This window comes from Buceros rhinoceros, unplaced genomic scaffold (assembly GCF_000710305.1).
Source record: "Buceros rhinoceros silvestris isolate BGI_N320 unplaced genomic scaffold, ASM71030v1 scaffold6243, whole genome shotgun sequence".
In the NCBI taxonomy this organism is placed as follows: Eukaryota; Metazoa; Chordata; class Aves; order Bucerotiformes; family Bucerotidae; genus Buceros; species Buceros rhinoceros.
The window spans coordinates 15,335-27,677 of NW_010402938.1; the positions used below are offsets into that span (position 1 = coordinate 15,335).

The 12,343-nt window shown below is 42.7% G+C and overlaps 1 protein-coding gene across 1 annotated transcript in view; it reads left to right on the forward strand.

Annotated features, from left to right (window-relative positions):
• The first annotated feature begins 4,652 nt into the window (after positions 1 to 4,652).
• The window catches only part of RSF1 (remodeling and spacing factor 1), a 30,026-nt gene continuing 22,335 nt past the window's right edge, over positions 4,653 to 12,343 (forward strand). Inside the window, exons 1-4 of the mRNA XM_010132806.1 lie at positions 4,653 to 4,738; positions 8,595 to 8,687; positions 9,213 to 9,418; positions 10,878 to 11,035. Coding sequence (XP_010131108.1) covers positions 4,682 to 4,738; positions 8,595 to 8,687; positions 9,213 to 9,418; positions 10,878 to 11,035 — 514 coding nt within the window. The 5' untranslated portion in view covers positions 4,653 to 4,681. The remainder of the gene's footprint in view (positions 4,739 to 8,594; positions 8,688 to 9,212; positions 9,419 to 10,877; positions 11,036 to 12,343) is intronic.

The window sequence follows — 12,343 nt, forward strand, 5'->3', positions numbered from 1 at the left end:
GCTAAGCAGAAATTTAAGGTCACATCCTGTTAGCAAGATCTGTTCGGTTGGTGACACAACTTGCTGAAAGAACTGGGTGTGGAAAAGGCTTTTTGTCCCCCTTGGTCCCAATTCATCCACAGGCAGCAGTGACAGAGGTGCTGGGCTGGGCTCCTTGCATTGGGATGGGTGGGAGAGGGTTTATCAGTGAGATAAAAATCTTAACTTTGGATAATGTTAGACTGGCATGTGCTCTGAATAGTCCAGGATAGCAGAGAGTCTCTGAAAGCTGTTTGTGCAGATAAGAGATACAAAGGTACTTGGATATTTGCAGGAAAATGACCTTGCTGCTGAGCATCCAGATTTCAAAGCACCTTCCACAACATCATTTAAATGTGAGGGTGGATGTTTGTTTTTAATGCCTGCCAAAATCTTTCCAGGAACAGGATATAAAACTGCTGCTTAGGTGACTTGTTCTTTCTGTTTTGATCCTCACTTTAATTACAGCATGTTTGATTGCTCTTTTCACTCAATCCAGAGGCAGAGCAGTTACATTTTTGCCCTTTCTGGCATGAGTTTGGTGTGTTAGGTTTTTCGTGTTTTTTTTTTTTTTTCTTAGGAACACATAACTTGGTAGGGTTACAATGCTCATCAAGTGACTCAGCTAGAAAATGAGATTTTTAGACTCTCCTTTGGAACAGGAACTATTGCTTTTTCATGTTGGGAAAGCCTACAGAGGTCAAATGCTTTAAATTCTTTTTCATGCCAAGCTCACTGCATGAATATGGGTCTCTTTGTTATCACAGGTATTTGTCTGAGTTCACTGTGACTTCTCATACCACAGGTTTTCTCCTTCCATTTATTTATCATGCCAAGTTCATACGAAGGCCATCATTTTTCACTATGGTCTATAAACTTCTTAACACATTCCAACTCTAGGCATCTCCCATTTTCCTTATATTAAGAGTTGTGATGAGAAACAAGTTGGATAGTTCCTAGAGAAGAATATTTATGTTGGCATAACCCAGTGCTCCCGCTGGAGGAGATCCTATTCCTTTTCCCAAGTGTTTCACTAGCTCTTTAATGAACCAGGTGAGGAACATCCCTTTGGTTGAAACTAATCAAGAAGACAGAGTCTGTTGCCTCCAACTGCTCATGGGACTTGAGACTTGCACACAAAAATGGAGGAGACTATTAAAGATGTTAGAAATGCAGTCACTTGTCTGCTGAGCACTCTTCTGCCTTTCATAGAGGATTGCAACCAACTGATTTTAAGCAAATTTATGCATAAGGACTTGTGTGTAAAAGGAATTAAGTGCATGGTGGGCTAAGAGGTAGATTTGCTGTGTAGCTCACAACTTCATCATCAAATGCGAATGCTCTTGCCTTTGCACTTCTAGTTCAACTCCCTCCAGCACTGGCAGCGGAGGGAGCTCAACGTGGTGCAAGCTGTCTTGTATTTCCCTACCGTTGGGCTCTGTGCATGGGGCCAGTAGCCAGTATGTACTAGTTTTGTACAGGTAGCCGTGAGCTTCCCGCAGTAGAGAAGAAGGGGAGGTGGGAGATTATTTATCACACAATTGTTTTGGTTGGAAGAGACCTTTAAGCTCGTTTGAGTCCAGCTGTTCCTCCAGCACTGCCAGGTCACCACTAACCGCTGTCCCTCAACACCACCTTGACACATCTGTTAAACCTCTTTAGGGATGGGAACTCCACCACTGCCCTGGGGAGCCTGGGCCAGGCCTGGACAATCCCAGCAGAAAGTGTTCCTCACGTCCAGCCAAAACCTCCCCTGGCACTCATTTGGACTCCTCCTTCCAGGGCTTTGTCTGGCATCTACATTTTCTGTTTTCCTCCTTCATTTCAGATTTGTTTTGGTGAGTGTTCACCAGTGAACATAGTCATTTTAAACAGGAACCATAAGTTGAGGTGAAATGGGATTACAGTTATTTGGGAAGGTGTTAATGGGTACCCACAGCCAGCTCTTTAATCCATGCCTGTTCAGGTGTTGGAAAGTCACAACTTTTCTAACCAGGTGAACACGTTTGTACTTTTCCGTTTCAGTTTTCTGACTTTCTCAGATTTATGAGAAGTGTGGGACTGACATGTGAGACGTTCCTTGAAACACTGGAGTAGTTGGAACAGTGCTCGCAGGGTATGGTGTGAGGCCCAGGTGAGAGCCTGCCCTCCAGGGAAGTGCAGGGCTTAACAAATGGGCTGAACTCAGACAGAAGCCCTAGAATTGGATGTACAGTGACTCATTCATTCTGACTCACGGCTTCTGCCGATGAAGAGTCCATATTTTTGAATATGAGCAGATGGCACCGTGGTTTAATTATACTTGATGCTTTGAAACAGATATTTTAAAATAGTGCCATTACAATTTTTATTAGCCCAGTGTATAGAGTTCTGGCCTTTTCTCTGCTGGTTACGTGTGTTCTCTGAAGGTTTTAGAGAGCTACTGTGTTACTTCCCACAGAGATCAAAGTTTCATAGAAGTTTGAGAATATCACTCCGATTTAGGTTGTTTTTTATATGTTTGGGTTTGGCCAAAACCTTCTGCACAATGGCTGTTACGCGAGAGACACTATGGATCGTTCCTTCCCTTATGTGAAATTTTAAATGTTATTGTGTGATTATACGAGTTCCTGAAATGAGATGATATTTTACAAAGGGGGTGATGGTCAACTTATTTCAAAAAACACAACCACCACCACAACCCAAAAGTAATCACATCTCCTGTTTGTTATCCTCAGTATGTTACAAGTAGGATTAGAAAAATCCTGCTGTAAAAATGATCCTTATTTATGTCCTGCTTCACTTAAGGAATCCTCTCTCTGTTCTGAACAGGAGTAAGTTAATTTGAATTTCGGCGGGTTCAGTGCATTTCTGAGATGACTGAAACATTAGCCTTGTTTACTGGTGCACTTGCACCCCTTGCTGGATGAGGGTTCTAGAAGAGGAGAGCTTTTCCACCACTCTTCAACTTCCTGCTACCCCTCCCTGAGCCGGTATTTCTGGGCAAGCCAGGTGTGTGCTGCTGCCCGTGATCCGTGTATTCTTTACAGGTACTTGGGTTTCAGTGGAGTTTGTGCCTCAGTCCCACAGGCTCCTGCCGGCGTTCGGGTACCCCAGCTGGTCAGGCTGCCTGTCACACCCTCCCCAGTCTCCTCTCTCTAGACATGGATTTTCTTCTCCGAAACTCCCACCTCATCCCTTAGAAGAAGGAGGAGAGTGTGCGGCTCCTTTAAGCGCTTACGAAGGAGCTGGCAAAAAGCCAGCCCAGAGATCCCATCATTAATATTGTTATGATACATGAAAAACATCTTGAAATAGAGAATGGAATTGAACTGTGGTGTGAAAATAACCCCATTGATACGTCATCAAGATCCTGGAAGTGCAAGATTGTTGTGGTGGCTAGGGATTGGAGTATTGGAAACAAACCACCCGTGCTGCTTCCAACCAGAATTCCAATCAGCGTGTGCCTGTTAATGGGAACCCATTAAAAACAAACAAACATGAAAGATGCCAAACAAAAGCTTTGATCCAGCAAGATTTTGAATGCTCTGGCTTGGTTTAATGTCAGGCAAACACTGAGGTTTAAATGTACATGTTTAATAATATATAAATACATTAATACAAATGGAATAAAAGAGAAACCAGGGTTAGTTTGGAGTTGCCTCTGAATTCTAGATGTTGGAAGGAGGTCGTTGAAAGGTGCCAAGTAATGCTACTGGACCAGCAGAAAAAACGGAATCATAATTCATCATTGTAAAAGTTCTTGGGTTTTAAACTTCTGAAGTGTGTCTGCATAGAGCTTTCAGAAATAAAACTGTACACAAAGAAATAAAAATATTTGAACTTCAATTCTTTGAGATTTTCCTCAAAAATTCCCTGGGCATGCAGAATTGCCTTATGTGTTTTGAAGAGGTTTTACTACTCACTAGCTTATGAAATTGATGTTCTGCCCATTTGCCACTTGGTGGTGCCAGATTGGTTTATAAATCACAGCTGGGAGCTGGGAAGAGATGAAGTTGTATCTGAGGAGATACCTGAAGAGAGAAGGACAGTCTGATTGGAAAACTCTGGCGCTGGAGCAGCTGTACCCACAGCAGGTCTGGCCTCCAGCCCTCAAACCCCAGATCCTGAGTCCCTCTGTCCCTCCAGTACAAGAGGGAGTAAGTCCATAGCAGAGCTATATGGGTGAGAACAGAGTGTCTGGACATTTCTCCCATACCATGCACGCAGCCAAAAATAGTTTGGGTACCGCAATACTCCAGCATGGCTGCGGCGTTTTGGGAGGCAGCTGCAGGTGTGCTGCTCACGGTGGTATTTCTGTAGGTGTTTGACTGGCACAGCTCCTGTCCAGTTGTTGTTTTTGTGCTGCCAAAATTTGTATATGTTCATCCCCAAGGTTTTGTTTCCTTGAGTTTAAGGAAGGGCATAAGAAGGGCAACCACTATTATAAATGTAAATTTAAACACAAAGACCTATGTGATGAAAGTCAACTTCATCTCTTAACTGTGGGGCTGCTCTTCAGCAGACTTTAAGTTACTGTATTTTAATAAACTTCTTGCTTTGTCACAGTGTTGTCAGTGTTTAGCATTGAAGAATATTTGCACCAGCTTTCATAACTTTTTTTCTCTCTTTCTCTCTCAATACTGCAGTTCCAAAAGAATTGGTGGAGCTTCACTTGAAACTGATGAGAAAGATTGGGAAGTCTGTCACAGCAGACAGATGGGAAAAATATTTGATCAAGGTACAATCCGCGTGTTGTGTTACCCTGCAATGCTGGAATACTGTTGTAATGAGCTGTGGTGGCAGCAGTCCCTGGTATGAATTACAGTGAGCCTTCGGCTGTGTCGTGGCCAGCACGCATGTGCCTGCCCAGCCCTCAGTTGCATAACAGCCCAGCTGAACTTCCAGCCTGCCTGGACTGGTGTAGGAAAACCTCTGAAGAGACAGTATCTTCTGTACGTAGAAGAGCGTACACCTGGTAGTGAAAGACTTTGAGCTTTAAGACCTTAAATAAAGAGATTTAGTACCTGCAAATGGGCTAAACTGAGCAGAGGGATTTACGCAGTAAATTGATTTGTCTGTCAGTTGTCTGGGAATGATTTCATTACTGTGATTGGGTTGTTGTTCATACAGGGACTGACTCTCGTGGCGTGTTAATAATCAGTGAAAGTGTCACAGTGATTTCTGTCGGTGGGCTCCTGATGGCACAGCCACAATGCAGCAGTAAAGGTGTAACATCCCTGTTGCTCTATGGGATTCTGTTGGTGTTTTAATTGTGGCAGTGCTGTGATTGGCACTTCACATGCACATAGTTTTCAGTTTAAAGAGTTGACACTGCTTCAGAAAAAAAAAACCACACAGATATCCCAAATGAATTGGTTACCCTTTCCCTTCCAGATATTTTCCAGGGGTCTTTTAATCCACTCAAATGTTGTCACTCCTGCTGTTGTCTGACAAGCCACAATTGCGCCTGACTTACAAATACAGCATTCTCGTCATAGCAACGACACAAATCCGGCTGCAGTTTGCCCCCTTAAGTGTTACCTCTCACCTTCACAGACCCAGGGATTTGTCTGGAGATTCGTGTAGCCTTAAGATGATGCTTTTTAGAACTGCGAATGTGTGAGGAAATAACCTGCTGAAGGGCCTGAGGTTAAAACTTGCTTCTTAACCAGCTGTAAAATATTTATGATGATGTTTTAATGTAATAATGTAATAATTTATGTAACTTCTGTGTCCTTCAATTGTTACAAAATACTGTGATTACTGAATTGTATTAAAGTCCTTAAGGTACCCAAAAGCCATTGCAGCAAGATGAGACAACACAACTCTGTCTAGTGAGCCGCTGTACCCCCCTAAAGCCATTTCCCACTTGTGTGGTAAGCAGAGAGCAGAGGGATAAAACATGTTTATGAGGGAGTAGTTTGGAAAATCTTCCTCCAGCAGGCACTGGAAGGGTGGGAAGTGGTGAAGGAACCCTCCCACACACCCTTGTTAGGACCAGTAATAAATTCTACTTCCTTTAGCAGTCTCTAGCTAACTTGGAGCTTATTCTAGCCAGTGGTTCAAAGGAACCTTGAAGAACAAAGGCATTTGAATATAACTAAGTAGGGAGGTATGCTAATATCGGCCCCGTTTCAGAGGAGTTTAATTTCAAAAAACAACGAAGAGTATTGGGAAATGCCATGAAAGCCAGGAAAAGCTGAGAAGGTATGGAACCATGGAGATGCCTGCAGAGTTGTTCAATGTACTCTACGGGGCGGTGTTGACCTGTTTTTCATTTCTTAGAAACTACCAGCGTGTCACTTTGATAGAACAGGGTTTGATCCATTCTAGTTGTGACCATTTTCTTTATTTAGGAGGAATCTTCCAAGTGGAGGACGTTCAAACTTACATCTTCTTAATCCTTATGCATGTAGATATTAATAATGGGGTTTCTTTATGTGCCAGATGTTGATAAGATACACTTTATGTGACTGCTGTGCTTATAAAGAGCATCATTAAAAAAAAAATCACCTCTAAGCTGTGGCTGATATTTTGACAGATTAATTTCTTTTGGGATAGGAAACGAATGTGGCAGTTGCGGGTTCTTTCCTTTCCCTCCTCTGATGGTGAACCACCCCAACACACACACACATCTTTTTTGAAAGGAAGTGGCTATAGGGCTCCAGCAATCTTCTCCTCTTTGCTTGACTGTTGTCAACTGTGTTTTGCGCTTTTTGACCAGATCTGGTTTCTCTGGACTGGTCCATCTGGAACCTTCAGCCCCCAAATCAGCATGTTCTGAACACATTGTCTTTTCTGCTCTGACTGCTAGAATTCTGTAGTCTACCCCACACAGACTCCTCTGAGTCTTTCACCTTCCTGTTGCCATTGTTTGAAGTGAACGTTTGGTGCCAGTAAGTGTCAGCTGCCATCGTAGCTGCTTTGGAAATACCCGAGGGCAGTATGTTTCAGCATCTCTTTTGCAGGGTGGGAAGTTGCTGCCCACTCTTTAGCTGGCAAAATCCAGCTACTCCCACCAGCAGCGGGTCTTGGATCAGTGTGAAAGGTTCCCTCTATGAAGCCAGAGATTGACTTTTCAGCAGAGCCTCTATGAATGAGATCTGAGGTTCAGGGATGTGACAGTTCCTGCCAGGAGAAAGCGCAATCATCTGGGTTTTAATTGTCAAAATGCCGTCATTTCACGTTGAACAGATGCTTCCTCTGCTCTGATGTCTCTGAGCTTTTGCTTTGACAGTCGTTCACTTGTGCAGCACATGAAGCTCCTCATTATTGCTTCCTTACTTAATGAGTAAGTAATGAGCAGCAACTGGCACGTGCCCTTAGCAAGGGTTTTGATGGACAGTTTCCCAGCATTCTTCACATTACGTGGTGGAAAACAAGAGAGAAAGCAGAGTAACCTTGTTTTGTGAGTGAGCAGAGCTTGTCTCTAGCTGTGAGCTTTGGCTTTGCGTGAGAGAAGTACCTGTGCAACGTTCCTTAACATTGGAGCAGGAAGAACTGCTCGCCAGCAGGACTCATAGTCACCAGAGAGCACTCCCTTCACCCTTCTCTGGAAGTCATTCTGTAAAGTCACAGTGGGATTTACAGTGTGGCTGAGCCCATCTCATAGCAGGCTCACTCTTGGGTCAGGGAAGAACCAGTGTCAGTACTGGGGATAGCGAAGGGTAGGCAGCAGGGCCCTGAGGACAGAGGAGGGGCAGTGGCCTCTGCCTTGGTTGTAGCCCATGTGGAGTTTTACAACATGAATCAGCAGATCTGTGCTTCTGCTGGGTACAATTCAAGGTTATTTTTGCTGCCGTTTCCAGAGAAGGCTGCTTTCAGATGTGATATACGGGTTTCTAAGTAGCTTAGTGACTATACTTTACTAATTGGTGATTGGGAGGTGACACTGTTTTGACTGAGTCCTTTCAGCCAGGCGTTGCTTCCTTGCAGGATGAAGGGCAGCAGCACCTTGTGTGCTAATCTGGACAGTGGTGATTCAATACTGGTGCTTAAACAATCCTGACTGGAGTCGTAGCTGTGATTCACCCCCTTTGAATGGGTATTTCCACTAGAACAGCCTCACTGGCTGGAGATCCCACCATGTGTCCTCAATGGATAAGCAGATCTTCTCCGCTCGTGAGAGTTGTCTTAACACATGCAAGTTGTTTAGGAGGAGAGGGAATTCCTTCTCCAGCGTCATTACTGGAGCTCCCGCTGAGTCAATCTATTCATCCTCTGCTGGAGTCAATCTATTTATCCCCTACTGCTGCTTCTTTTTGTATTTGTTTTTTCCCCCATAGTGCTGTCACTGAATTTATTTGCTTTAAGTAAATTGAAATTTGCTATACTTACAATATTTTAAAATATTTATTGAGCAGCTTGAAGCCCAAGATATTTCTCAAGAATAATTCCACAGCGTGACGTATCAGTTGCATTTGTTATCTGTGGTACAGTCGTAGGACGTACTTTATTTTTTAATTTTTATGTGAGGCTTTCTGACCCGCAGTCCTGACAAGATCATGTCTATGCAGTATGGTGTTATTAATGTCACAGCTTAACATTGCTTTTATCCACTAACCCCAGTGATCTTCTTACTGTGTTTGTGACAGATATGCCAAGAATTCAACAGCACTTGGGCTTGGGAGATGGAAAAAAAAGGATACCTGGAAATGAGTGTTGAGTGCAAACTGGGGATTCTGAAGGTACACGTTCATCAGCTACGATCTGAAATCACTTGTTCCTCACTCTCTTAAATGTTTTGGAGATTTGGCTTTCTCACTCACTCAAACATCTTGCAAATTTAGCTTGCCTGAACCATAAGGACGTGTATGAAACATAGAGTTGATCTCCTAACAGGGAAGATGCTCGTGGTCATGGGTTGGGCCCAAACCATATGTAGCCTTTGTGTATTTTTCACGTTTTGTATGAAATTTTTGTCTGAAAACTGTGCTGTGCTCCCTGTTTGCCTGTGCACTGTGCTTCTGGAAATGCCTGTTGGCAGAGATGGGGCTTCATCAAAGCTTGAGAAAACTGTCCGGGTCGGTCCCAAGTTGTGGTTGTGTTACTTATCTCTCATTTAAAAACAACATGGTCTGAAAACCCGCTAATGCACAGACCCAATCAAAAGAGGCCCGGAGCAAAGTTCCATGTTACTCTGACAGGAAACAAGCTGATTTTCATAGTTCTGTTGTGATATTTTAACACTTTCTACTTTCTCATGTTTTCAGTATCTCTGTGAATGTCAGTTTGATGACAATCTAAAGTTTAAGAATATCATTAACGAGGAGGATGCTGACGCCATGCGTCTTCAGCCCATTGGTCGAGACAAGGATGGCCTGATGTACTGGTATCAGCTGGATCAAGAGCATAATGTCCGCATGTACATAGAAGAGCAGGATGACCAGGATGGATCCACGTGGAAATGCATTGTTAGGTATTCCTTTGTTTTTTTCCCTTATTTTATACGGTTTTTAGCTATTTGTGACTGGGGCTCAAAGTAATTTCAGTAAATCTCCCTTTCTCTTAGAGCAGGATTCATGACTGTGGGATTTTCTGTTTGAGTGAATAGCCATGTACAGAACTAACTCACTGATTTGGTAATAGCCAACGTGTGATTTGTTTTCTGCTTCATCAAGCCACAGTGGCTACATGGAAGGGGCACCGGAACTAACTCACTGATTTGGTAATAGCCAACATGTGATTTGTTTTCTGCTTTGTCAAGCCACAGTGGCTACATGGAAGGGGCACCAAGACGAGACTCTCCTGAGGCTGATGGCTCCATGTTGCTCCCTGGCTTGCTAAATGCTGTAGGAGATGGAGGAGGACTCTCACTACTTTAACTTATGCTCTATTGAGAGAATTATGGGTGGACAGTTAGTTCTGCAATTACATTGCAATTTAACCTCATGGAACTACAGAACTGTTGACAATACAAATAGGCAGCAGAAATTGTCTGGAGTAGAATGAGCTCATGGAGCACTAAAGCTGAGGGGCACGATGTTGATGCAGACTGGCACGGACAGGACTTGGTGCCTTTGGGTCTCACTGGATGCAGATTGGTCTGTTAATGATATTTTAGCCTCAGATTTGGGGGGGGTGTTTGTGAGTCTTGTTACATATTCTACTTTCTTCACTCTCCTACTCTGTGAAAAATATTATTATTTCTCACTGGAAAATAAATTAACTTGAATTTTTTTCATATCTACTAGTTATCCACTTTTAGTGGATAACTGTAAACTTCTTTTTTAATTTGATTAATTCCAAGTGAATTTCAAACCAGACTCAGTATAATCAACTCTGGCTTGAAAAGTACATAGAGATGTAAAAATAGATCTAAAAAAGTCATACAGGTTTTTCTCCTGTTTAATTTTTATATCTGCAGCTTATTTGCATATCAATAACCGTAGTAACCAAGGCAGTGAGGCAAAACTGTTCAAACCCCTATCAACAGGCCATAAAACGTTAATCGTTAGTGCCAGTGACATTCAGACAGCTGCTGTGGGCGAACAGAGGGAATGTCTGTTAGCAGAACGGTTGCTCCTTTGGTGCACGAGCAGAAAACGGCAGTTTCCTCTCTGCTGAGAGGAAAGAGGAATTGCCGAGAAAACTCGGCGAGGATTGGTAAGAGGGTGATAAATAAAAGAATGGTAGTAGCAGCTTGGATCCAGACCAGCAGGACTGGAGTGGAGATAGATAAGGTCCTTCCAAAAAAGGGCTGCTGCTCTGGTGGTGGTCTGGTGTGGTTTCCGACTGGTGGGACACACACTGGGCTGGTGTATCAGGTTTTCAGGGCAGCGGTCGGTTAAGCAGATGGTGTTTGTTTATTTTTCATGAATCCCTTTGGGGGGATCAAGTGGCTTATCTGACAATACGGTTTTTCTTCTGTCATCTAGAAACCGCAATGAGCTTGCCGAGACCCTCGAGCTCCTGAAAGCACAAATTGATCCTGCCCTGCTGAAAACCAACAACTCTCAGCAGGAGAATTCGTCACGTGAAAGCCCAAGCATAGAAGATGAAGACAGCAAAAAGGGTGAAGAAGCATCCACACAAGGTTTTCTCCCTTCTTTTCTCAAATTTTAAATGTGGTGCTGTGGCAACGTTAGAATTTTCAGCCTCATGAGAAGTTACTGTCTTAGATTAGGACTTTTTTTAAGGAAAAAGAGCCTTTCTGTTCAAAGTAAATCAAGTAAATATTGACTACTTTGAAATGATAAATATTTTTGGAGGTTTTTTGGTGCATAATTAGGCTCAAGCGTTTATTTTTGAGAGCTGTGTATAAATTGTTTTTGAAGTAATTTGATTTTTTCCATACATTTTGTGTAATGTTGTAAATGCTCATTGTCATATCTTTATGCCATTGAACTGGTGCCAAACTTCTCCTGTTGTAGCAACATTATAATTTGAAAAAGAAAAAATATGTTTATGCCATGATTGGAATCAGAACAGTATTGGGTGCAGTGGTTACTTTTGCTTTTGAGTTTGAATAAAAAAAAAAAAATAGGTCATTTCCTCAAACTTTTCAAGAAGAAACAAGCTTCAGTTAAAACAATTTAAAATACTTAAATATTGTAGAAGTGAAGTGGTCCTTAACTGCCCCTACTGAATTATTGTTATTAGCCAAAAACCTTATTTCCTTCCTTGTTATCATGGCACTGCACATAGTTAATAACTTGTGTGACTTGTTGGTTTTACAAAGTATCAGCCTGAAGTATTTTACGTTATAAGAAACTGATCTTTTTTCAGGGTATGAAAAGCTTAAAGCTTGTTATCCCAAGTAGTTTTACCTCAGTTACCACCCAGTATTATCATTTTGTTCAGCCACAGGAAAATACTTCCATAGGCAGTGAGATTTAAGGATTCCAGTGTGCGGAATCATGTCCCTCAGCATCACATCTACACGACTTTTAAATCCCTGCAGGGATGGGGACTCCACCCCCTCCCTGGGCAGCCTGTGCCAATGCTTAATGACCCTCTGTGTAAAGAAATTTTTCCTGATAGCCAACCTAAATTTCCCCTGATGCAACTTAAGGCCATTTCCTCTCATCCTGTCATTTGTAACATGGGAGAAGAGACCGACCCCCACGTCCCTACAACCTCCTTTCAGGTACTTGTAGAGTCGTAGGAAGTTCTGCTAGTCCAAGGCCTGCACTCAAAGCCCTCCTAAGGTACAGCAGAAACATATTGGAGGACCCTGTTAGCTTTGGCCACTTCCCAAACAGCATTAAATTAGTTCATACAAAGATAAGGTAAACTGAGGCAATTGCTTACATGGGTTTTACTAGCCTGATTGACTTGAATAGTGTTAAGACAACTTGTGCATTGACTGAGTCATTTGATATGAAATGCTCTACGAGCGGTT